The sequence below is a fragment of the Lissotriton helveticus genome, chromosome 6 (genome assembly GCF_964261635.1).
Source record: "Lissotriton helveticus chromosome 6, aLisHel1.1, whole genome shotgun sequence".
Lineage (NCBI taxonomy): Eukaryota > Metazoa > Chordata > Amphibia > Caudata > Salamandridae > Lissotriton > Lissotriton helveticus.
Genome location: NC_136067.1, coordinates 110,101,833 through 110,129,444, shown reverse-complemented (window position 1 = coordinate 110,129,444; position 27,612 = coordinate 110,101,833). Strand labels below are relative to the sequence as shown.

Genomic DNA, 27,612 nt, shown 5'->3' with positions numbered 1-27,612 from the left:
GAAAGCCCTGGGCCCCGACGGTTACACCCCCCTTTTTTACAAAACGTTTTGTCAGGAGCTGGCGCCACTGTTGACACGGCTCTTTAACTCCTTTGCTGAGCCGGGGGCTATCCCCCCGGACTTGCTGCGGGCAACAGTATCGGTTATCCCCAAACCGGGGAAGGACCGGACTGAATGCGACTCCTACCGGCCGATCTCGTTACTGAATGTGGACCTCAAGCTCTACACGGGGATCCTGGCGGCACGTTTGGCGCCATATTTGCCGGGACTGGTGGATCCGGATCAGGCTGGGTTTGTTCCAGGCCGACAAACGGTAGACAACACTAAGAGGGTGGTCCACGTCCTAGAAAAGGCCTCCCGTATACCCGGGGAACGCATGCTGCTCTCGGTTGACGCGGAGAAAGCGTTTGATCGGGTGCATTGGCCTTACCTTGAGAAAGTGCTCTGCAAATTTGGTATAGGAGAGAAATTCCGCACCTTCATATTTAACTGTTACAGATCCCCCGCTGCGATGGTACGGGTGAATGGGTGCAGCTCCGGCCAATATGCGATAGAGAGGGGAACCAGACAGGGGTGCCCACTGTCCCCGCTACTCTACGCTCTATACATGGAGCCATTTGCCCAGAGAATTCGCCGAAATCCGGAGGTGACTGGCGTCCGGATGGGGGGCCACATTCACGCCATTAGTTTGTATGCGGATGTGATCTTGATGCTTGATAATCCGAAGGAGGCGCTCCCCGCTTGCATTGCCGAGATGGACGCCTTCGCCACGGCTGCGGGATTCAAGATGAATATGAGAAAGTCGGCGGCCCTGGACGTCTCGCTCACCACTGCTACAAGACTTGAGCTGCAAGGGCGATTCCCTATGCACTGGTCTACAGATCTGGTCCCATACCTGGGCATACTCCTGGCACCTTCTTTGCCTGCCATGGTGACTGCTAATTACGCAGCCCTGGGCAAGAAAATTAAGGAGGAGCTATCCCGCTGGAGCAAAGGCACGCTGTCGTTGCTGGGACGGATCGCTGCGGTGAAGATGACTCTCTTACCGCAGGTACTGTATTTGTTCCGGGCCCTGCCGCTCCAGCCACCGAAGGGATGGATACGACAGGCTCAGTCCGATATCGCACGCTTTGTCTGGCAGGGCCGCAAACCCAGACTCAGGAGAGCCTTGTCCACGCTGGCACCTGAGTCTGGTGGACTTGGCATTCCGGATCTGCACAAGTACTTTCAGGCGGCGCAGTTGCCGTATCTAGTGGAGTGGAGCAAATGGGAATCTTACAGACACTGGCTGTTTCAGGAGCAGGCAGTGGCGGGCAGGACCCTACAAGAGATACCCTTTATGCGCAGAAGTCACCGCCCCCCCAATCTCTATGCGTCCTTTGTCACACAGGTCCCGCTCCGTGTGTGGGACGCCGTAAATGTTACGCATGAGCTCACCACCTTCCCGTCACCACTTACACCACTGATTGGGAACCCCGACTTCCAACCCGGGATGGAACCTGGCGCTTTCGCGCTCTGGCGGGCAGCCAGATGCTGCACTTTGTTTCACGTATATGGTCCGGAGGGTGCCGTGTCGTTTGAAGACCTCCGCCGGGACTACCACCTACCCGAAACTGAGCGTATGCGGTATCTACAGGTACGCCATTGGGCGCTTCAGTCGCAAGTACGGGATTTGGCTGATCGGAAACTCACCCCATACGAGATGTGGCTGGCGACGCGTTCATCGGACGCCAAGCTCATCTCAGACCTATACCGGCTCTTACAACCCCCCACTTACCACATCCATAACCCAGGAAGGGTTCGCTGGGAGCGAGAGTTGGGGAGGGAACTGAGTCACAAGGAATGGGAAGATATCTCCTACCGGGCGCGTCATTCAGCATACCACACTGGGCTCACCGAAACCTTTACTAAGATATCCACATACTGGTACTACACGCCTCAGAGGTTGCATGAAATGAACCATAACATCCCGAGCACCTGTTGGCGCGAATGCGGACAGCCTGGCACGCTTACACACATTATGGGATTGTCCGTTACTAAGTCCTTACTGGAAGGAGATTTTAGACGAGATAGACCAGTGCTTTAACATTGAATTACCCCGCTTCCCAGCCTATGTCCTGCTAGGATTACCTAATGGCTTGATGTACCCTTTACGATCCAGGAGGGGCAGACAGATAGCGATTGCTTTGGGCTCGGCGATCCAGAACATACTCATATATTGGTGTACCACCACCCTCCCTACCACCATAGGTTGGCTGCACAGGTTATGGCACGTTCTGGGTATGGAGAAACTGTCCCTCACGGTGGCAGGCGAGGTGGCCAGATTTGAGGACTTGTGGCAACCTTTCCATACTTTACTACAGTCAGAATTCAAAGAAATTACTTGTCCCCGATATCTTAGGCTAATGAGACTGACATCCCCGATTGCCTAGTTGACATGGAGGGAGGACACGGTGGGAGGTGTGGATCCTTTGCGATGGTGATGGATGGGTAAGACATTCGCTCAGCACAAGGGGGGGGGGAGGGTGGTTCTGGGGGGAGGGCACGGTGGGGGGGAGTTGAGGAGGGGTGTTAGTTTTGGAATTTGTCATCACGGCGCTCACACCTAGACTGAGGCTCTACAACTGCTCAGGTGGTAATGCACGGAATTCTGAAGGCGCATCTGGAGCAAAAACTTTGCATTCCGTTATTACGATGACTGTATTCATTGTATGTATTGTTTTTTCCCTGTTTCTTAAACTGCAATAAAAAATACTTTAAACCTAAAATGAATATGTTCAAACTACTGTTTATTGTGGGGTATTGTTACATACCCTAATGTTTGGATAGGTTATGTACAGTCAGTCCAAGCATTGTATATACCTGTAGATTATTGCTTTGGATATTATATTTAATTCCTAAGGAAGTTTCAGGATTCAGCAGTTGGACAAAAAACAAAAACAATGGAAGCACAATTAGTACAACTGTGCTTTTTTAAATTAGAATTTATTTTAGAATTGAAGCTGCACCTTTCTGGAGGGAGATTTGGTTTAGATGAAATTCCTTTCTATATAGATAGGGACATTGCTTCTGAGTGCTTCAAGGGTAGCACTGTATGGGTTTGGCAGTGCGTCTGCCAATCCATTTGTAAAAAAAAAGAAGAAAATAGTGAAAAGCATTCAGAGAGGTTAACAGTGAACAATGCTCTAGAAGTTTAATTCAATTTTTGCTTTCAACACAGCTCACTAAAAGAAAAATGGTATAACTTTCCACTTCTCATAGAAGTGGTGTCAGATGGAAGATATACTAAGTAATTCAAGATCACTGATCCTCCTCCATCTACAGTTTTCTGCAATGTTGCCCACCAGTAGGATCATTACTATTAGGTACTGACAGAATCAGGCACAGCAACAAATATATTCCCTCCCCAATAAACTTACCATAATTCTGTATTGAGCCACATTTTTCTCAAGTAAACTCAGGATAATGTTCAGAATTTCCTGCATATTTTTAAATAGGGCATCATTCAGCTGGGGCTGACGAAGTCCAGGTTCCATTTTCAATGTCAACAAATCTTCTGCCAGTCGCCACAGGACAAGCAATACTAGCTCTGCATTTCTCGCCTAATGTAACAAATCAAAGAGATGAACACTGAAATCATAGCAACAAAAATCGCACTACATTGCAGCATCAAGATTAACATTTGGAAAGCTGACAACATTGGTTGATACAATGCCAGTGCTGTGATAGGTGCATGAATGTTTGGCTCTCTTCGTCTAAGGTAATCCTTAGGCAAATATACACAGCAGAATTCCATGCTTGGCAGAAGGCAACCCACGTCATTGTATCAGTTATCTAAGGTGACCTATATGAAAGTGAGTGTACAGAATAAAAAAGCATACTTACTTTTTACTGACAGTTATAGAGCCACACATGGTGGGTGGAGTTACATGACTTTTCCATTGGCCACTGCAGATGTGGAGACATTTACAGTCAAGTAGGTTTTCCTCGGCTATATCTTCCAGAAACACCCATAGCTCCACTGTTTCATGCAATATCATCATGGTGCAATCATAGTATGTGTTAGCAACAGAAAGATACTTTACACTTTCAGGTCTGAAGAGTAGGGCTAGGGTATCCAGTTGGGCCACCATGTTGCAGACCTGGGATTTGTTTTAACAAACCTTTGTATTCTTAGACTTGAAGGCCTGGATCTTCTTAAATGTATCAATTCAACGTAAGCTCTAGATTACAAAAATAGACAAAAGCTGCACTAGAATATGGGTCCCTGATAACATGGCGTCATCTTTCAATTACAATCAGATAAGGTGAATTGAATGAGTGTGCACACACCCACACATATCAAAGCAGAAAACAGAGCAGCTCCATTCCTTACTGTTTTTTGTCCACCTTTTGTTTACTTTTGTATACTACAGGAATACTGTGCTTTTACACCTAGGCACAGAGGAAAGCCCCTCAATATTCTTCTGCTGAAGCAGAGACGCATTGTAAAGCTCAATACTAAGAGTGTTGGTTGGATAAGCAGGACAAGAACCAGTGAAGGACGTTGCCTATGAATTCCATTTGAGACTTCAAGGTGTGGATGAGGGTGAAATAGTTGATAGTGTCGAAGGCAGCTGAGAAGGCCATCAATAGCAGGTGGCTTGGTCATCTTTATCTGTGGTCAGGGGAGCATTTCCTAAGATGTGTTGGATAGCTTCCTCAATGCAGCAGCATGATCTGAAGTTCGACTGGTAGTTGTGCAGGATATGGTTAGCATTGACGTGACGTAATGGATCACATGCTGCTTTTTTGTCATTATCTTACAAATAAAGGGTAGATGCGAGATGGGTCGATAGTTGGCAGGTGTAGATTTTCAATGACACACCTAAAGGCTTAGAAGTTATAGCCTTGAGATGGCCATCATCTCAGGGGTCCCTTCGTGTGAGACACAAATACCCTCACCCACTAATAGTGACATGCTTCATCATAGGGCTAATACTACACACCCTGTGTCACCATAAGCAAGGGTTGACCAATTAATTTCTTTCTGTATTAGTAAGGGATCCAATGATTAAAGTGTAGTTAGAACTATCTTAAGGATACCATCTTAATTATTAGTAAATTCTGTGTTCCTTAGAGAAGGTTAAAAACCAATATTAGATGGTCTCGAGGTATTAGCACCCTACCATCTCATCAGATGATATTGTCAACATGTTTTGGCCAATCCTTTTTCTTAAAAAAGGTACGATGACCTTCTTCAGGACTATGAGATCCCTTTTTTATTTCTCTATTGGTCAGTCAGTCTAATTAGTAAACAGTAAATGGTTGCAAGTAATACCATGCAGTGACCTTACTAGTGCGGGACCTTACTAGTGCGGGACCTGGGGACATATAGCAAGACACTGCCCCAGGCGAAGACCAGCAGACGAGCCGATGGAAGTGGGATATTTGCCCCGCCCCGTCCTCTACTCGGCAGAGATGGGTCACGCATACCGCGTAAGTATGAGGATAAACGGCAACCCAGTACAGGCGCTCTTGGATTCGGGTTGCCGCCAGTCAGTAGTACAGGCCCATCACGTACTGCCCCATCAGCTCCTCCCACAGGAACAAGTATACATACGATGCGTCCACGGGGATGTAAAGCCCTATCCCGTCGCGATACTGCCCCTAGAACCCCGGGTTGGACCCGTCGCAAGGGTTCGGGTAGGGGTGTTGTCTACGCTACCGGAAGACCTGATCATCGGAACAGATAACCCGGCCTTTTTGACCATGTTCGAGCAAAGCCTGGCCCAGACTAAAAGGAAACGGGACCCAAAGGGCCACCCCGAGGAGGCCCCGGCTCTGGCGTCCTCGGATCCCTGGACTCTGGACCGTAGTTTTCAGTTCGCCCAGTCCAATGACGCCACTTTGTTTAATGCCTGGGAGAAGGCACATTCCACACAGGACGAAGACCCCAGGCGTTATCCACGGCTATATATCAAAAACGGACTATTGTATCGTCAAGGAAGAGAAGAGGACCCAGAGCAGTTGTTGGTTCCAGTGTCTTTCCGCGAACAAGTCCTGTTCTTTTCCCATTCCCATCTGGTGGCCGGGCACACGGGAGCAGAGAAAACCACACAGAACCTCCTAAAGTGTTTCTATTGGCCCGGGATCTACAAAGACGCCTTGACCTACTGTCAGGAGTGTGACATTTGCCAAACTCGAAACATGACGAGGCCCCCTGCGGTGCCTTTACAACCCCTCCCCATCATAGGGGTTCCCTTTGAACGGATTGGGATGGACATCATAGGGCCGCTCCCTAAAACAAAGAGGATATTCGTACGTTTTGGTAATTGTAGACTATGCCACGCGATTCCCGGAGGCTTTTCCCCTCACCTCCACCACCTCCAAGAACGTGGCAGACAAAATGCTTGAACTGTTCTCCCGGGTCGGTTTCCCCAAGGAAATACTGACTGACCAGGGGACCCCCTTTGTGTCACGCCTCATGGGGGATGTGTGCAAGGCTCTCCACATACACCAGATCAGGACCGCAGTATACCATCCGCAAACAGACGGATTAGTGGAACGGTATAACCGCACCATAAAAACCACATTGAGGAAGATGCTGGAGGTCAACAGTAACGAGTGGGACCAAGTCCTTCCCCTTGCGTTATATGTCATCCGAGGACAGACCCAAAGTAGTTTAGGGGTCTCGGCTTTCGAACTGTTATACGGACGAAGGCCCCGATCACTCCTGGACATGACCAAGGAGGCGTGGGAAAAAGAAACCCCCGAAGAGACCGCAAAAACGCTCGATTATGCTCGGAACCTACGCTCCAAACTAGGAAAGTTAAGGGACTTGGCATTCGCCAATCTTGAGAAACACCAAAACAAACAGAAGACTCTGTATGATAAAGGAAAGAGATGGAGAACCCTGGAAAAAGGGGAGTGGGCCCTGGTGTTGTTACCCTCCTCCTCGCAGAAATTCAAAGCGGAGTGGAGCGGTCCGTACCAGGTAGTGGAGAGGATCGGGAAAACCAGTTACAGACTCCAGATGACCGCCAGGAAAAAGCAGGTCTATCACATAAACATGCTGAAGAAATGGTTGGGGAGTCCTCCTACCACAGTTCACCTGGTAGAAACGGAGAAGACCAACAGCACTTCCACCATACCCCTGTTAGTGGTCAACGAAGACAAGAAAAACAAGAGTTGCTAGACGTACTATGGAAACAAGAACAGGTGTTTTCCGACCTACCGGGGAAAACCACGATGGCTGAACACCGGATCGACACGGAGCCTGGGAAGACCATTAAGATCCGACCTTATCGGATCCCCGAGGCCCGAAGACAAGACATCAGACGCGAGGTGAATGACATGTTACAACTCGGCGTCATACGCCCCTCTCACAGCAACTGGTCCAGCCCGATAGTCCTCATACCCAAACCGGACGGCTCGCGCCGGTTCTGCATGGACTTCCGGGCCCTAAACGCGATCTCGAAGTTCGATGCATATCCCATCCCCCGCATCGATGAACTCATAGAGAAATTGGGCGACTCGCAGTACATCAGTACGATCGACCTCACCAAAGGGTACTGGCAGGTACCGCTGAAAGAGGAGGACAGGCATAAAACAGCCTTCTCGACAGCAGAGGGACACTACGAGTTTACGGTGTTGCCTTTTGGCCTTCACGGGGCGCCAGCCACGTTTCAGAGACTAATGAACCACGTGTTAAATGGACTGTCCTCCTTCACCTCTGCGTACCTAGACGACATCGTGGTGTTCAGTCCAGACTGGAACTCCCACTTGATACATCTGGCTCAAGTACTGGAAACCCTGACCAACGCGGGACTGAAGATTAACGCCAAAAAGTCAAGGATAGCTTTTCACAAAGTCAAGTATCTGGGATACGTATTGGGACACGGCATGATCGAGCCACAAACAGAGAAAGTCAGGGCCATTTCAGAGGCACCGTTTCCATCAACAAAGAAAGAGCTCCGGGCGTTTTTGGGGCTAATCGGGTACTACCGACGGTTTATCCCGAACTTTGCACAGGTAGCAGCCCCCCTCACGGATGCCCTACAGTCGTCGGTCAAACAGGCAACGCTTTCCAAACCCTCGGTGGCCATGCAAGACTCGTTCCACGAGCTGAAGAGGAGGATCACATCCACCCCCATCCTCACCTCCCCGGATTATACGCGCCCGTTCTCCTTGCACACCGATGCCTCCGAGTTCGGGATCGGAGCGGTGTTGTCCCAAGAAGGACGAGACGGCTTGGACCACCCGATCCTGTTTGTCAGCAGGAAGCTGTTCCCGCGGGAGTTAAAATACGCCACCGTGGAGAAGGAATGCCTGGCAATCCGGTGGGCAGTGGAGAAGTTGGCCTACTACCTCGAGGGCCGGCACTTCACTCTGTATACTGACCATGCTCCCCTTACCTGGATGGCACGGAACAGGGCTAATAATGCCAGGGTCATGAGATGGTTCCTGGCCTTACAACCATTCTCATTCAGGGTGTGCCACAAGCGGGGTGTGGATAACGTTGGGGCTGACTTTCTGTCCAGACACCCGCTTCCCGAGCGGAAGCGTCCTGGGGGGGAGGTGTGTAACGGGGTCCCCCTGGCGCCCCCCCCTTAGGGCGCGAACTGACCACTTGTGACCCCCCCCTTGTCTTTCCACAGCCCACGCAATACTCCGAGTGGACCAGGCCAAACACGTATAGCTGTGATGAAGAAGACGACTGGCCCTTTAACCCGTCAGGAGGCCGAGAAGAGGAGGAGTCCCGCAGGTGGATAAAGACAGAGAACGCCCAGCACCAGGTGTGTCTATACACCGGAGGAGCGGTCAGAGTGGAGAGGTGCGGAGAGGCGGGAAGCAGCGAGGAAGAGCAGAGAGAAGACGAACGGGAGAGCAGAGAAGTGAAGCGGAGGAGAGGAAGAAGCGGAGAAGGCGGAATCCAGCAGAGCGGCGGTGTCAAAGGGTGCGGCGAGACCCGTTGGACGGAAGGAGAACAGCCGGACTGGGAGCGGAGCTGGGAGCAGATCAACGAGGACAGCGTGGACCGCGCACTGACAGCAGGAGAAGACGCCGAGAGAGCGGAGGAGGACCGGGGAACGCCTGGAGGCCACCAACACGCGCCGCCCAGCCGTACGCCAGGAGGGGTACGGCTCACTGAGGTGCGTGATCGCTTCCTGGGGTGGTTCACCACTAAGGCTAGAGGTTTAACCGAGAGGGGGGGGAGGATTCTGAGGGACGACTCCCTGAAGCCTAGCACAAGCACTCGCCCTACTCGTTAGAGTAACATACCAGACTAGGAGCTTTGCACCGGGTGTTTCCCCACTACCCTTCCCTGGGATTGACAACTGCCTCCCTGTTGTTCCATACTGATACGTGCCTCCCTCTTTCTTTTCCTTCCCTTCGGTGTCGGCGTGGGTGGCCAGCACGGAGCCTCCAGAACCCCCTAGACGGAGGAGCCCAGTCCTGAGAAAAGAAGAGGGAACTCGTCGAAAAGAGCGCAAGGAGAGAAGCCGGTCTCCACGGAGGACAGTTGTACGAAAAACCTGTACAGATGCCTTATATGACCAATTAAAATCAAGAGTCACAAAAACACGTCTCCTACCCTTTTCTGGTCCCGCCGTTACAATACGTTATAACTAAAGACACTGGATAGTATTACTTGCAACCATTTACTGTTCACTAATTAGACTGACTGAGCGACAGTGACATCAGACCAGGATCTCATAGTCCTGAAGAAGACCATCTCCTAGGCTCCTAGGCCCAGCACTGGGGTCTCGACTTAAAACAGCTAAGTAATTGTGTGTCAGTATCTCGTATGATTTTTGAGGAATATTTCAAGTTTTCAAAAGTAGACAGAAGAAATTTCATAGAAAAGCAGACAATGGATTCCTATGGAGAAAATACAGATTACTAGTAAAACCCGGTAGGGATTACTTTTGCGGCTCAGGACTGGGCCACAAGATACAGTACTGGCTTCTCCCCTGATCACAGGTGAGTACTTCGGAATTCGGGTGATTTATATGAATATTTTTAGTTTTCAAAACTCCACACATTTTTCGAGTCAAACCAGTCAATGTTATCCAATGGCAGGTAAGTGTGTTATCGCTTTCCAGGTGAGTACTTGGCTGGTGAAGTTAGGGTTCTGGGCATAGACTCAGGGGTCCCCCAGGGCCAGGTCAGTACAGTTGGTTCACCCCCTGCGGCACAGGGGCGGCAGGGTGCAGAGGTAGTTAGGCCCAATGTTATCCAATGAGGGAAAGGGGGCCTCCGGTTGGTGGCTGCTGGTTAGCAGGTCACGCGGCTGTGGGAGCTGAGCTCCTGGTCACTTGCTTAGGGCAAAGGGGGAAGTAGGATAGGGCAAAGGTGGCACAGCCAGCGGCACTCGGGTGGCTGGGTGCAGGGTGCTTTTGAGCCGTCGGGCGCTCAATGTTATCCAATGGGAAAGGTCAAAAGGGAACAAAAAGGCTGCAGGCTTGGGGACGGAGACTCTCCAGGGGCGACCAGCGCTTCGAGAGCGAAGTTGGGATCTTGGAGCACAGGTAGGTACCCCAAAGGGATGCACAGGGAGCTGTGGGGCGTCGGGTGTAGGGGTGTATTTGGGTGTCGGAAAAGCTTACCCTCGGCTGGTCGCGGTTGGGGTGGCCCCTGGTTCTGAGTCTGCAGGCGTCGTCTGGTTCCTTTAGAAGCCAAACACACATGGCGTCTTGATACTTTTGGAACAGCGCCACTCTAGCTGCATTAATAGATTGAATAACGAACACTGAATACGGAACTAATAGGAATTTAAGGCACATAGAAGGTTGTCTTCACTTGGAACCCACGTGTGGGTTGGAAGTATCACCACGCACATAGGCATTACACAGAAACTTTTAGCCTTGAGAAAGTCGCGGAACTACTATCTGTAGCGATGAAACGCGTTGGCTGTTTGCTGTTGAGAAGAAATCTGAATTAAAATGATACAAGAAGAACACTTGATAATTGAAATTGTGGACTGATATCTCTTTGCATTTAATACTTGTGAAAGTCTGAAAAACTTGAACTCAATCTTATGAATATACGTGTGCTTGGGAGTTAAGAATTTTCTTGGTGAGAGCTTAGTCTCTTGATTGATGGAGTTTGTGTGGTTCTCCATTCCTTTGAGCACAGTGTCAATAATTGTGAATAGAAAATAAGTTAGTGCAAATCAAAACCCATAGCGCCAGTTCACCTATAGGAATAACCACGTTGCTATTTGTTGTGGCATCGTCTGGTTCGTCGAGGAGGGTCTTTGGGCACTGGACTTCGGGTCCCAGTCGCCGGGGGGACGTCCTCGTGGTCTTGGTTCGGTTGGGCCCGGCCCGGGCTCGGCTGGTGCAGAGTGGGCTGGTCCGGAGCTTCCTGGCTGGCACCAGGTGGGTTGTTGCAGCAGAGCCTCTGCTGATGGGAGTCCCAATCTCGAGGAGGGTCAAGGCAGGCAGGTCCTCTGGGTGTCCTAAAGTTGCTGTCCGCAGGAGTCGCCGGGATTTAGGCAGGAGTTCCAGGGTCGACAGGCCGGTAGGGCGGGGGCAAAGTCAGGGAGTGTCATCCTGTTGTTAAAAGCTGCACGGCGGGTCTTCTTCTTGATCTTCTTTCTTCTTTTCTTCTCGGGATCTAAAAGGAAGGTTCAGGGAGCCCCTAAATACTGAATTTAGGGGCGTTACAGGTAGGGCAAGGGGTCCCTGTCCTGGGGTGGGTACACCCCCTAGCCTGCTCCTCTCCTGTGGGAGGGGGCAGGAGCCTAGCTGTGATTGGGTAGGGCTCCCCATCTTCAAAATGGCCGGTGCCCGGGGTCGTGCTTTACCTCGTCTCCCCCACCTGAGGGGTGGGGTTGGCATAGGCTGGCACACCCCCCTTCCTGATGTAGTTTTTCCCGCCAGTCTTCCTGCCAGAATGGGGGTCAGGACGGGAGGGGGCTGGTTGCTGGGTATAGCAAACGGTCTGGAGAAGCTCACAGAGGCGGTATGCCTTTGAAGCTTCCCCCTGCCCATCCTGGGGGAGGCGACCTAGCACCTCGCCCAGGATGTGCATTGTTGCAGGCCCAGGAGAGCGGGGGCTCTCCTACCCAGGGGTCCAGCAACATGTCTGCTGGGTGGCAGCCTCTGCAGCTGCTCAGCCCAGACGTGGATTGTAGGTTAGGTTTTCAGGGGGCATCTCTAAGATGCATTCTTGTGCACTTTACATTCAATCCCACACTGGCATCAGTGCGGGTTTAATGTGCTGAGAAGTTGGGTACCAAACTTGTCAGTCTTCAGTGTAGCCATTATGGTTCGTAATGACGACCTCCCAGCACCAGATACTCTTAATCCCTTCCATGCTCATGACGAGCTCAGCTCGTCATGAGTCACAGTTGAGCTGTGCTCATAACGAGCTGAGCTCTTCATAACTGCCGCTGCCCGCCCATGCGCAGCTAATTCCCCGCCTGTGCGGGAGAATTAATGAGTGGGCGGGTCTGTGACTAGCTCAGCTCGTCATGAGCACAGGTTCACTGTGAGTCAACACGCGCTGGGCATGCCCGCACCGTGGGGGAATTACCCTAGCTGTCAAGGGGTTAATGGCATCACTGCACTTACAGTGCCCAGGAATGGCCCTGGGGACTGTAGGGGCACAGGGCTCGCGCACCTGTGCCCACACTTCTGGCATAGTGCACCCAGCTAGAGGGGTGACTGAAGTATGCCAGGGCAGTGGGTTCTGTGGGCATGGCACACAGGGATGTGTGCCATGTCGACTCTGTTTGGTTCTGTATAGACACTCAGCCTGCAGAGGCAGTGTGTGGGTGTCAGGGTACAGGGCCCCTGAGGGTGGCACAATAAGTGCTGCAGCCCTCAGTTGTCTTCTCTGGTCACCATGCCCTGGGTACCTAGGGTCCCATTTACTAGGGGCTGACAGGTGGCCAGAGATGCCAATTGGGTTTTGTTGTAACACAGTGTTTAGGGAAGGAACACAGGCCATGGGTACCTGATTGGCAGGAGCCCAGGGCACACTCAGTCAAAGCACATCAGCAGTCAGAAAAAGAGGGGGCATACCAATGCAAGAAAGATGACACTTTCTCACACATTTCCAGCCAAGCTGCGTATCCATCATAAAGACTCCAACGTATATTGCTCCACCCCGGAAGAAGCCTGGTCATGGATGGACCACAATGGGCTTGAACATTCTCCACCCACAGTCAAAGCAGACTCACAATCGGCCTGGAAACTCATGGGCACAAGCAAAAGACGAGGGAGAAGCAGGATACAGTGTCCTACTAAGACGTGTGGCAGCGGAACAAGCGTAGGCCATAAAGGCAGAGGAACATCTCAACAATGCCACAGTGTCAATTAGCCCAGACTCGGAAGATGGCCGGGACCGTCTGGTGCCCCTAACAGGCTCACATCGTTCAGAATTACGAGAAGGCCCAGAGGTGACCGCACAGTATGTGAATAAACTTGGGTGAGGCCCCGGAGAGTGTTGGGACCTGGAGATGAGACTCTATGCCTAACTGTTGGATGGCGAAGTGACTGGAGGAGCCATCCTGATATCCTTTTTTTTTTAAGTAGTATTAATGCTGCATGGTAAAATGTGGAAATGTCGATCTGAGGGTTACCGCACTTCAGTGTTATCCTTTCTGAATATGGGAAACTGCGCTATGTGATATCCTAGGGTTGGTTGAATAATAGCGGGCAGTCAAAGTCAGGCCATAATAGAGTGCAACTGCGCCCCCCCCCCCCCCCCCCCCAGTTTGGTAGCTGAGATAGCAAATGTTTTATAACATGGTTCTGGGGATGTTATATTTGTTTAGTATGATCTCTACTTGCTACTGTGTAAGATATGTGATGCAGTGGTGTAGAATAAATACAGTTGAGCTTCTGGGGGTGCTGGGGCGAGTGGATGGGACCGGTGGCTGGGTGCGGGGACCGCCTGGATGAGGCTTCACCCTCTCTCTCTAAAATAGAAACCAAATGGCTAATAATAAATACAGACTAGTAACTTGGAATGTGTGTGGGATGGCAGGATGCGTCAAGAAACATAAAATATACCAATACCTGTGTTCCTATAAGATCTCAATTGCATTACTACAGGAGACGCATCTCACCACGCAAACACTGGCTTCACGGCGCAAACGCTGGAGGGGTACGGTCATAGGCACTTCATAATCTGGATACACTAGAGGTGCCTTTATATGGGCAGCACCTGGCGTACCAATAAAATTGGAGCTTACTCGCATTGATCCTCAGGGCTGTTACGCGATCTAAGAGCTGCTAGACTGGTCCCTGCTCCCACTGATCTCGCTGTATGTCCCGAACACTGGACAGGCACAGTTCCTGCATACACTCACGCTGTCTCTTCTGTCTGACGATACAGCACCAACATTTGGGGGGAGGGGGGAGACTAACTGCCCATTTGATCTAGATCTGGATCGCTCACGTCTGCCGTTCACGGGACCGCAGTCCATCCTCATTGAATGACACCTGAGGGAATGGGCAGAGCATATCCAACTAAGACGGCTGGCATAGTCAACACCCTGAAATGCGCACATACTCCCGTTACTCTAAGCTGCATGGTCTTTATACATGGATTGATGCAATATATTGCTCCATGGAAGCCCTAGCTAGGGTGACTCAGACCGAATATCTGGTGCAGGCGTTATCTGACCATAACCCACTACAGCTGTGCATATCATGGGGCGTTAGGAGGGCTAGGATCCTGAAATGGCATCTTTCTGTAGCCGCACTCAGGGACACAACCTTTTGCTCTGCTATCTCACAAACGATCACCACATATTTCCATGAGAATACAGGCCCCGCCTCCAACAGAGGCGTGGAATGGGATGCGTTTAGAACGGTCACCGGCGGACAGGCCATCAAGACGACATATAACTCGGGTATGGCATTGATGGGGGACTTACAAAGACCGATGTGAAAGCCTGGCGCCCACAGATCCCTAGGTGATCCTGCTGCTGGCTCTGGCACGCTTGGAGAATGGAGACCTCTGATAGTCTAAATGCACTACACTACAAGCACTATTTGGCCTGACAGCACGCAGAGGGTGACAAAGCGCGCAAAATGTTAGCTTGGCTGTCAAAATCTGACACTTCTCAACACCCCATAACCGCGATATATAACAACGAAGGGGTGCTAGTAAACACGCAAGTGGCGATCAACGATTCATTTTACAAATATTACACCGCCTTATATAGGTCGCCTGTCGCAAATAGCCTCCCTCAAACTCAGAGCTTTTTAACAGTACAGCTTCCCCAGGCAACAAAAGCCCAACGCGATACATTAGAGGAACCTCTCACAGCGGACGAAATACTGGACGCTATTAAACAGTTAGCGGCAGGCAAATCTCTGAATACCGATGGCTGGCCCTCACAGCTATACTCCGCTTATTCTGAGCAGTTGCTACCTCAGTTGGCGAGTATATACAAGGAGGCCTACGAAAGGGGTACGCTCCCGGCGTCTCTACGGGAGGCACGGTTTGTGGTACTGCCTAAACCCGGTAGGGAGCCCCAGTATACGCCATCATATCTGCCCTTATCGTTATTAAATACTTAATATAAAATATTGGAAAAAGTATCGGCTAATAGAAACGGCATCCCTTCTGATATATGAGGATAAAAACGGCTTAATTCCAGGAAGAATCACAGGGCTGAATATGCGCCGCCTGTTCAGGCTGTTGGACTTGTCTCGTACAGCGGCTGATGCCCCGTGGCTGGTAGTCTTATTTATTTATTTTATTTATTTATTTTGAAGGTTTTATATAGCGCTAGCTCCACCCGAGGGTATAAGAGTGCTTTACATCAGCAATGGAAGTACACAATAAAAACAATAATGGCAGTTGAACGAAACGGGTTATACAGGTGCTCAAACCAATAACAAATACAGGGAGTAATTTAGGGAACACAGTGATTAGAGGTACATATAGATAGGGATAGAGATAGAGATAGAGAAGCAGGTTGCCGGAACCAGAATGTTAATGTAAATAGTAAATTTAGCAGTATGTCAAAGAGGATTCAAAGGACTTAATAGGTAGTGGGTGGTAAAGAGAGGAGGAGGGGGGGAGTGGGTTGACAAGAGAAAACAAGCATTTGCAATGCAACAGATCTCGCATTTGAGTTAGAGAATTTGGCATTGTTTATATTTAGCTGGATAGGTTTGCTGGTTTATGTACTGTGTGTGTTAGGGAATGGCAGGTTTGTATGTATCTGTGGAGTAAGTATGTGTATTATAGCATTCCCATGCCATGTTTACATTGCCAGTGAGGCTAACAGTAGACATATACACAGAGACAAACATACAGAGAGACACATGCACCGATACACACAGAGACAAACACACACAAACGCACACAGAGACAGACACGCACATAGAAACATACACACAGAGACGCAGACAGTCACGCACACATGGAGACTGACACGTATAGAGACGCATACACAGACAGAGACACACATAGAAACAAAGATGCACACATAGAGAAGAGACGTACTTACAGAGACAAATGCACATATTGAGACACACACACAGAAAAATACATGCAGATAGAGACACGCACACCGAGAAAGATGTGCGCCGAGAGACAGAAACAAGCACATAGAGATGCACACACAGACACAGATACAGAAACGCGCACGCAGCAAAAACCACACGCAGACAGATATGCAGACGAGGGGATGTCACTGTTAGGGGATGCCATGACAGAGGCGTGGGAGGTGGGCTGGCATGTACAGGGAAGGAAATATACATTACAATTTTTTTATTTTTTTTATTTTTAAATTACAAGAGAGCAATCGGAAAACACAGAGGGGGTGAACAAATACAAACAAGCCACACGTGTGACAGTTGCAGAATTTGCAGACAACAATGGACTCTATTTTTTCCATTTTCAGAGTCTAACCCTAAACCGACTGCTGCTAGGTATGTCCTCAGCCTTTCATGAGGATTTGTCAAAAACACTTAGGAGGAACTTTCGTGCAAGAACAGCAGAGACTGGAGAACACCAGAACACCGCTGCCAGAATGGTTTTGAATGCGCCGTCTGGATCCCCCTCCCTTCCTCTTGGACAGGGAGCCAGTGTAACTGCCTGAGCAAAGAGGTCTGTTTTTAAGGTATGCTGCCTCTCCTTCAAAGCACTTAGAGGTGAGGGACCATCATATCTTTATAATAAACTTTTTAAACAGGTACATGAACGTAACCTAAGATCTAATGACCTAGCCCTCCTGAAGACTCCGCGTATCAGGCTAACCCGACTCTGCTGGGAGGTGAAGCAGTGTGCTCCCACACCAGTTTCTTACTTAAAGGCTCCCTTGAGCCGCTTTGAGCTGACGAGCTCGTGGAGAGGCACCTGCGCGCCTGGAGAGATACTGCGTTCCAAGAATACGGCAGCCTGCTCAGCAACCCCAAATAATTTTGCCTAATCTCTGCTGATGACGGATAATAATCCAGAAACACGTGTCCAGAGATGGCCAGCACTAATCTGCACCCACCTGGTGAAACACTCAAGACTTTCCAAGTGTACTCGCTTGTCGATCTGAACTGCATCTACCATGATGCCCAGGGGTGACTCTGCTGGGAGGTGAAGCAGTGTGCTCCCACACCAGTTTCTAACCCGAATAGGCGGCAGAGCCTTTTCATACATCGCCCCCAAATATTGGAACTCTTTACCGATTGCTATGCGGCAATCTAGTACCTATATGAGCTTCAGGAAACCACTAAAAACATTCTTATTTTAACATGGCCATGGTATAACACGTTCTGTTTCTGTCCCTGGATTACCTTTGGTAAAGCGCGGAGATGCCCCTGGGTGAGTCATGCGCTATAAAAGAACACGATAACAGAACATAACACAACACAAGTAGCCAGATGATAGAGACTGAGGAAAGTAAAGCAAGTATATGGGATTCCGCTTTAGAGCGCTGCCTGCCTCATTTAGTGTATATTTTGAAGAAAAGCCAATTTTGAAGAAAAGCCAATATAGTTAAGCTTCCCAGCCTTTTAACTGCTGCTATACACAGAGGAGGCATCCAATGTTGGTAAAATCTGTAAAAGGACAGAGCATTCAAGAGGGAAGCCCCTTACACTGGTGGAAAACGTTGCGTTGTGCAGATAAGTGAGCAGATTACACTTTCAGTGCTTAACAGGTGCATACAAATTTGGCTGATATTGCGAAAACATTTTCTTCACGAATTACCTGTAATTTTGGTGCAAATTAGGTGTATTGTGACGAATACGCTTGGGTGAAATATGTAAGCTAGGTATACCTCCGAGCACCGAAGTCGCATGAGAAACGCGTTCAAAATATTTCCCTTAACTGTTTCCTCAGCAACGCAGGAACGTTGTTTCTGCCACATGTAGCAGTGGCATGCGCACAGTTCCACAGTGTCTAAGACATTATCTGCTCAAACCAGTCTTCATAGCGAAAAATAAACACTTTTACGCAAAATCCATTATGTGAACTTATGCCACAGCACATTCGCATAATTCAAATGTGTCCAGGTCTACAGACATGTACAGCACCCGCAGGGTAAACGTTTTGTTTTCAGTTTAGGATGGAGTTTCAAGTCTCAGCACAAAGTGTCAGCAATTCCCAAAAGTGTGGGATGGCGGAGAGCATTATGTAAGACTACATCAAACTACAAGAAATGTAACTCCATCGTATATCGTGCAGTCGGGGGTTAGCGACTGTAAAACGAGTTCCGCCATAAATTCAGCTCTCACATCAATCTTAAGAAAACGTTTTTTCCTTCAAAACTTAAACATCTGCACATTGGATAATTCAATGAGGCTTTCCAGAAGACACCCAAACACTGGTAAGACAAAAAAAAACAAGCCGAGCTTGGGTTATGAGATCGCGGCTCAGCGCACACCAAGTTGATTCGCCATGAAATGGATCAAAAAATAAATAAAATAAGCCCGCAAATGGTGTGCGCGTGCCACTGCGAGCATACGTCTTCGATTATGGTCTATTTGTGACACGGCGGCGATAATTGAAGACATATGGGCTTTGGTGCGCGTAACAGACACAAATAGGCCATAGGTGGAGCTAGGCGACCGCCTATGGCCTATTGCGTGTTCTGTTAAAAAATAGCACACACGCAAAGCCCAATCAAAATGGACCTTGGAAATGCACACACACACACGAGATGTGTGGAATTTCAAGGTCCATTTTTAAACCCCATACAAAAGGGCTTTTCGTTTTGCGAGCCCTAAAAAAGGGGGGTGAATATGGGAAGGGGGAGAAGTCTAAGGAGGGTGAACGAGAAGTAGTCAGAAAGCAGATCCGGGATTTAGTTTCCCCAAAATTTAGTGAGCAAATGAATTTTAAGGTCTTTTTTGAATCTGGAGTAGGAGGGGTTGCAACGAAGGTCTTTGGGTAGGGCATTCCAAATGGTTGGGGCCTTACCAGAGAAGGAGCGGCGTTTCGAAGCAGCGAATAGGGGGGGTATGAGAAGAGTGTTGGTGCTTCTCAGTGTTCGGGCACAGCCAGCTTTAAGTTTAGTTGAGAGGTAGAATGGGGTCTTCTGGTAAAGGGCTTCCTGAGTAATACAGGCAATTTTATAGGAGGATCTGCCTTCAATGGGGAGCCACTTGAGGGATTTGAGGGCAGGGGAGTTGTGGCCAAAGCGTCTACAGTTTGTTGTTAGCCTGGCGGCGAGGTTGAGAAGGGATTTGATGGGGGCCAGGTGGATTTTGGGGGTGCCAGAGAGAAGGGCATTAATATAGTCTATTTTGGATAGAACAAGAGACTGGATAATTAATTTAAAGTTTTCAGCTGGTGTAAAAGGTTTGATTTTTTTGAGATGCCGGAGAGTGAAGAGTGCACTTTTTGCTGAGTTCTTGACATGGGAATTAAGTGTGAGTTTATTGTTGGTAGTGATGCCGAGTGATTTAACTGAATCGGCGAGGGAGCGAGAGCAGTTTAGCGCATTAAGGTCGGCGATCCATGATTGGATGGGGAGAGGGTTGTTTTTAGGAGAGAAGAGGATGATCTCAGCTTTGTTCGGGTTGAGTTTCAGATGATTGTTGTGGAACCAGGTTTGGATCTTGGTTAAGGCCGAGCTAAGGTTTTTTTTTTGTTGTTTTTTTTAAACATTTATTAAGCGCCTGGCTGCACAAAACTGTGTATCCCCGCGCTAACTGCTAGTACAAAATAATCCAGAGGAAAAGAGTCAGGAAACTCAGCAGAGAATATGACTATTTAGGGAACAGGTAAGTTTTTAATTTTGCCCTGAATCTCATTTCGGAGGGCTCCATCCGCAAGTGGAGTGGGAGTGCGTTCCAGTGTTTAGTGGCCAAATAGCGGAAAGATCTTCCTCCCATTTTAGCTCTTGTGATGCGAGGGATTTTAAATAGCATCGTGCCTGACGATCTTAAATCTCTCGTCGGGCGGTGGATGGTGATGAGACTTTTCAGGTAATCGGGACCTCTGTTCTGGGCAATACGGTGGGCATAGCAGAGAGTTTTAAATATAGTTCTCTCTTTAATTGGGAGCCAGTGGAGTTTGGATAGCGCATTTTTGATGGAAGTTTTTCTTGGGAGACCGAGCACCAGCCGCGCAGCTGAATTCTGAACACATTGTAATTGGTGCAGTCCCTTCTGATTCAGACCTAGCAGGAGAGCATTACCATAGTCCAAATGAGGTGTTATTAAAGCATGGACTATGGTTTTTCTGGCTTCGGTGGGCAGGAGATCAAGTACCTTGCGAAGCACTTTTAATATGCCGAAACATTTGCCTGTCACTTTATTTACATGGGTTTTGCCAGAGAGGTCAGCGTCCAGCATAACGCCTAGATTTTTCACCGTCTCCACAGGAGTAGGCAACTCCCCTAGTTCGCTGGGCCACCATGCATGAGACCATACAGAGACATCTCTTCCTACTACCAGAACCTCTGTCTTGTCTCCATTTAAACGGAGACAGTTATTATTCATCCAGGTGGCTATTGCTGACATGCAGTTTGAGAAATTGGAGGCAAGTTCTCTACTCTCTGGGGTTAATTTAAACACCAACTGGGTATCGTCAGCGTAGCTGACAATGCCCACCCCAAACTTCTCTGTAATGTGTGCCAGGGGTTCCATATAGATGTTAAATAACGTTGGGCTCAAACTAGAGCCCTGTGGAACCCCATGGCACACACCGCGAGGCGATGATTTAAAGGGTGGGCAATGAAGTTGGAACGTTCTGTCAGTCAGGAAGGACTGGAACCAGGTAAGAGCTGGGCCCTTTACTCCCATGTACGAGAGACGAGACAGCAGCGTTGAATGCAGCACGGTGTCAAACGCTGCACTAAGGTCCAATAGGACCAACGCTGCTGTCTCTCCCTCGTCCACCATCTTCCGAATATGTTCAGTCGAATACAGGACTGCAGATTCGGTTGAGTGGCCTGATCTAAAACCTGACTGGGAGGAATGGAGGAGGGCTTCTTTCTCCAGAAAAGGTGCAGGATATCAGCATGGGATTTTATTTTATAGTGCAATTGGGTGTCGTCCGCATATAGGTGGTAGTAGATTTTTTTCTTGTTTGAGTATCCAGGTAAGGGGTTCCATAAAGAGGTTAAAGAGAGCGGGAGAGAGATGGATCCTTGAGGGACACCAAGGGAGACAGAGGTTGGGCTAGAGAGGCAGTTTTGAATTTTAATTTGTTGGGTTCTATGTTGAAAGTAGGAGGTGAACCAATTAAGGACAGTGCCACTGAGGCAAAAGCGATTTTTGAGTGTGTTCAGTAGGGTTGGGTGGTAAACTGTATCAAATGCCACGGAAAGGTCAAGAAGAATGAGAAGCTAGGTCTCGCCCTTGTCCAGGGCTCGGTGAATATCATCGACTATATTGAGAAGCGCGGTTTCCGTGCTGCACCCTTTGCGGAAGCCAGATTGAAGGGGGTCTGTGAGAAGTTGGCCTGGTATATGATGTTCACTATTCTAGTGAGCACCTTGCACCAGTCCAAACAACCCTTATGGTGATGGTTGTAAAGTCAACCTTATAGACCAGCTATCCTAGTGGTAGCATGGACAAAGCAGTCTTAGGCTAAACTCAAGGCGGCATGTGAAGCCAGCTGTTTTACCATATGCAATCCCTTTAATACCAAATGAAAGGACACCAAATATATATGTATTTATTACTAAATTAATCCTCTGAACTCTTTATGAGGTCAGAGGCACAAGCACATAACAAGAGACTTAATTATCATACAATAAGTTGCACAAAATACAGTAATGCCCTAGGGGCACTTCAAACCATATATTAAGATAGTGGTTTAAGAACCACGTCACGAACAAAGGATAGGCCTAGGGCCTGGAGAATTGCTGGGGCTACGCTGTACTACCAAAGGATAGGGAGCAGGAGGCCCACGGGATGCGTGTGCAGTGTCTTTACACACACGCGAGTTACCATAGAGTTAGAATGGGAACGAAAGAATTGGAAACTAGTTCTTTTAGGTCACTTCAGGATGGACTAGGAGAAAGCTACTTGAAAGTTAAACACTAGGATAGTTATACCCACAGGAGAACCGAAGTACTCGCGTTACCTCACCCACAGGAAGCGGGTGCATAGGTGTCAAAGTGTGTAGGGCTTTGTCGCTGAATCCTATGGAGCCTTGAGGAAAGATGCTGCAGGCGACCAGGAGAGAAGTGTCCGGTTGGATCCAAAGGCGGATCGAGGATGAAGAGTACCTGAAAGCAGAGGGGACAGAGTCTGGGTCACTAGCCAGTGACCAGGAAGGAACCAGGCGATGTCGCAAAGCAATCAGGTGATGTCGTGAAGCTTGTCTCTGCAGCCACGTGGACCAGGAGGTGTCGACGGCGACCAGGCGCTGGATACGGACTGTCCAACTAAGGCTCTCGCTGTCGGCGGTGTTGGCTTCCGAATTGAAGTCAACAAGGCTTGGCAAAGGCAACCCACGCAGGAATCGAAGATGGCTTCTGGATCAGACCAGCAAGGTCTGATGGGCTTCTCCTTTTCAGGGAAGCAGGGGCCAGTCTGGAGCAACCAGACCAGCGGTGTAAATTCAAAGGTTCGTCGTCACAGAGGCCACTAGCCAACGGGCAAGGGACCGGACAGACGCATCGAGCAGGAAAATGCAGAAGGGCTCCATGCGGCCCTCGTGGAGTGTGGAGGGTTGATCTTCAGTGCAGATGGTGCTCGGGGGTTGGGGCTTCTCAATCCCCAATGCACAACTTCAAAGGTGCCTCAGAAGTTGCACGGAAAGCAATTCGCTGGCTTTCCAAGATGGCCGGTCCCACGCCTCGCGCCGCCTCCACGTGTCTCAGCTTTGCTGTGGCTGTGGATCGGGCTGAAGAAAGTCTGGAAGTCCGGGTCTTGTCAGGCTCTGTGCTCGGGCTCCGGCGGGAGCGTCGACAAAGCAAACCGTTGATCGCTTGATGGTGCCTGCTTACAAAGGGTGGTCACTCCTTGACCACAAGGGAGATTCTTCAGGCTTCTATCTTCAAGTAGAACGTCGAAGGTCCAGATTTTCGTTTCAAGTTTCAGTCAGGATAAATCTAAAAATCTTGGGTCTCAGCTCCTACCTATACACCAAATTTAGGGGCTGGATTACCTGCTAGGTCCCTCCTATGGGTGGGACCAGGGAAGGGGGTGGTTACACCCCTTTCCCTTTGTCCAGTTTCGCGCCAGAGCTGGGGCTGGAGTGTCCCAGCACCAGTTTGAACCGGACTATGCATGGGACACCTTGTGTGGCCCAGGTAGTGTCTCATTTCATTCAGCCCTCCCTGCCCCAATACACTATGGCCTGTCTGGGGTGGTGCTAGCACCTCCCAAGACAGGAAACCTATTGTCCAAGCCTCCCTCGCTGGAAGGACTCCCAGCAGCAGGAGGTCAGACTTGTGTCTGTGGCAGCAGCATCCATTTTGTGATGCGGAGGCTCTGGTTAACTTTAACCGGGATTAGTAGGAACAACATGTCTTCTCTCTCTAGAAGGGTGGAATGCTACCCCCGTCGCCAGAACTGGCGAGAGGGTAGTATTCCAAAGCGTATGACACCTTACACGACATGTTTTGATAAAGCCAAACCAGAGTAAGCATTTAACCGCGAGGTTCATAATGCATTTAAGAGTATATGGTATGCCTATATCCAAGAACAGCTATAAGGACATGGTTCCGAAAGCTGCAGACAGGCTCAGCACATGCCTCATCTCACATAAAACCAAGCACTCTGCCTCCAGGATTGTTAAGGCCTGCCATAGGATTGACTTATAGGTGTAGATGTGTCTAGATATAAGGTTAGATATAGGAATACTATATCTAAGCAAGGGGTGATTACACGACCTTGCCCCAGCTGAGTGATCAGCCAGTTGTGTCAGTTTGGATGGCCAGCCAGGGGTGGCATAAGATTTGCTGCAGCCCCTGGTAGGCCTTGGGTGCACCCATGCCCTGGGTACCTATGGTACACTGTACAGGGACTCATAAGAGTGACCCATTTCCCAATTGGTGATGTACCTAAAGTACATGGTGTGAATTAAGAGAGAGAACAGCAGGGCTGTGGGTCTGATTAGCAGGCCCACAGCCACATTAAAGTAAAAAACCAGTGAAGCAAAAAGTGGGGTGACCATAGGAAAGCAGACCCTACTCTCCTACATGGTCAAGCAGGTTGAACGTGTCAATGTGTTAGTCCAGTTGGAGAAGGGCGCATTTTTCCAGGGCTTTGGAGAGGAGGGGGAGGATGGGACGGAGATTATTAGGGTCGTTGGGGGTCCGCTTTGGGATTTTTGGGGATGGGAGTGATTTGCCCGAGTTGAAGGGAGATGGGCACACTCCCCGTTGAGAGGGAGACGTTGATGATGTTGGTACAGTAGGGGATGACGACATGTTTGAGATCTTGGAGGAGTGCGGAAGGGAGAGGGTCTTTGGTGTGGGAGGAAGGTTCGATTTTGGCTAAAATGTTGAAGACCCCCTGTTCAGATACAGGGTGGAAATTAAGCCATGAGGAAGCGGAAGGGATATGGGTTCCGGAGGGGTAGTAGAAGGGAGGGTGTGAGAGGGGGTAGGGGAAGTGTTCAAGGGGAGAGGGGGAAGAGGTGCGGTAATCAGGGGTGGTTGAGGGGTGACAGAGGGTGGGGTATCGAGGAAAGCGCAGTCTATTTTTGCGATTTTTTCACAGAAATAGTTGGCTATTTCTTTGCATTTGTTAGTGGAGGCCACCGGGTTAAGGAGTGCAGGGTGGGTTTGGTTTCTAATAATGTTGAACAGTTCTCCAAGTCGATTTTTGGCACGAGAGAGTTGAAGAAGAAATAGAGACGCATTCTCTGAAAAGATGTGTTTTTTGTAAGAGGATCTCGCAGTTCCAAGGAGGGCTAGATGGGATGGGGAGGGGTGTTGTCTCCAAGTTGTTTCCGCCAGTCTCGGCGAGCGGCTTTCTTTATTAAGGTCTAGGGTGAACCATGATTTAGAGGGGGCATTTTTTAATGTTTTAGTTTTCAGAGGGACAAGTTGGTCTAACACCTCCGTAACAGTTTTGTTGAAATGCTCCGTGAGATCATTAGCCTTTGAAGAGGGGGGGGTGAGACTAAGTTGGGAATGGAGTTTATGTTCCAGTTCGCCAGGAGGGATCTGTTTAAAGTTTCTAGCAACAATTGTAGCTTTTTTCATTTTTATAGGGGCAGGAGGGGCTGGGGGGGATATTGTGAACAGAATGAGAAGGTGGTCAGACCAGTCGATGATGATGATGAATTTGGATAGGGATGTAAGGTCTGGGTTGGAGATGATTGAGTCTAGGATAGCTCCTTTGGCGTGGGTAGGGGAGAGGCAAAGTTGCTTGAGGTCACTAATCTCGAGGAGATTATTGATGAGGTTGATTGTCAGGTTATTAGGTTTGTTCCAGTGAAGGTTGAGATCTCCAAGGAAAAGGTTTTTGGAGCTGAAGAATAGAGATTTAGTTGGGAGGTCGGAGAATTCTTCTGCAAAGGGAAGGGGTTCACCAGAGGGATGATAGATGTTATGCATTCGTATTGGGGGGAGCATTTCATTTTGAGTTTGGCGCCTAAGTATTCGAAGGTTGTGTAGTCAGTGTTATTAATAAGGGAGAGTTGAAGTTCTTCTTTTATCAGGGCTATCTCTTCTGAGGATAGAGTAGCCAGGCGGGGTCAGAAGGTCGATGATGGGTGTCGAGTGGTCTTTCAGCCAGGTTTCAGTGAGGAAGGCGATATTGGTGTCTTCATTAAGAATGGTTTCAGAGATTTCTGTCGCATGTCGGACAGCTGAACAGCAGTTCACGAGCATGCAGGTAAGGGGTTTGGGTTTAGCGATGGGGGGGGGGAAGTAATTGAATACTAGTGAGTTGTGGGGGTCTCGGGGAGCTAGGAGGCTCAGGGATTCTGCTGGTCCCCAAAATAACAGGGATTTTGGATTGAGAGGGGGGGGGATTCTTTGGGTGGTCGGTCGTTAAGGTAGGTGAGGTCAGGGGCGGAATAGGTGTTAGAGGTTCGAAGGGGTCTGTGAGAGCGGGAGAGGAGTGGCGTTGTTAACCCATATTTGGGATCTAAGTGTTTTCGGGGGTTAGCATAAAGGGGGGCGGGCAATGGGTTTGTAGGATTTCAGTCGATTTAAATCTTTTCTTTGTAGGGTAAGTTCGGTAGCTAGGGTGACGAGATCATCATCCAAGTTATGAAGTGTCTGGATGAGGTTAGGAAGGAGGGAGGTGGAGGTGGCTGGAGTGGAGGGGGTGTTAGGGGCAGAGTGACTAGAGAGATGAGGTTGACATCTTAGTTTGAGCGGTTCATCCGGGGGGAGTAGTGTGGGTAGGTTTGTGTTTAAATGAGGAGTGTGGGAGGCCAGGAGAGGGGAGGGTAGAACAGCCAGGAGTTGAGAGGGAGGGATGGGAATGACGTGCGTTGGCTTGGCGGGGGGTGATGGGGAAGGGGGGAAGGCGAGGGGAGCATGTGAGGTGTGAAAGGGGATGGGGTATCAACGTAGTGGGTGGGTGAGAAGTTAGAGGAGGGCGGGGTCATGACCCCGGGGGAAACGGCCATAAGGGGATGGTTTAAAAGGTGAAGTGGGTGTTAGGGATTGTGATAGGGTGTGGATGGTCATTTGGGGATATGGGAATTTAAAGGAGTGGGTTAGTAGAGAAGGGGGGCTATTTCCAGAGAAGTGGGTATAACTGGCACTGCGGAGGGGGGGGGGGAGTGTCGGGGGAGTGTTGTGGGGGAGTGGCGTTAGTCTCTGGGACGTGGAGGAGAGTTGAGAGTAGGTGTGAAAGGGAGCTAGAGTGGGGAGAGGGGACAGGATTGCGGCAGGGGCGGGTTCGGTGAGGGTGACAGAGATGCCATTAGTGGAGTAAGGGGCCAGGGCATGTACGTGGAGGGTTCAAGTCGTTATGGGACGGTTTAGAAGGGGAGGAAGGGTACTGGGGAGGTGGTTCGGTGTTGGAGGTGGATGGTCGTTGGGGGGTATGGGAATATGGAGGAGGGTCTTAGAGGCGTGTAGGGAGGATGATGTCAGAGTGGAGGGTGGGCAAGAGGTTAATGGGAAGGGTGAGTCAAAGCGGAAAGTAGTGTCATGGGGTAGTAGAGTGATTCTCTGGGAGGTGGAGGGGATTTGGGCGTGGATGGGGCTGGAAGCTGGACTCAGTGGAGGGGATAGTATTACGGTAGGGGAGGGTTCAAGTGAGGGTGCCAGAATAGTAGTTGTTGCGG

At 49.5% G+C, this 27,612-nt stretch overlaps 1 protein-coding gene across 2 annotated transcripts in view; it reads right to left on the bottom strand.

Moving 5' to 3' along the window:
• LOC144762304 (exportin-5-like) overlaps positions 1-27,612 on the bottom strand; it is a 2,548,278-nt gene that overhangs the window by 2,333,862 nt on the left and 186,804 nt on the right. For both annotated transcript variants that reach the window (XM_078647452.1, XM_078647453.1), the window contains exon 5: positions 3,420-3,602. In XM_078647452.1, coding sequence (XP_078503578.1) covers positions 3,420-3,602 — 183 coding nt within the window. The remainder of the gene's footprint in view (positions 1-3,419; positions 3,603-27,612) is intronic.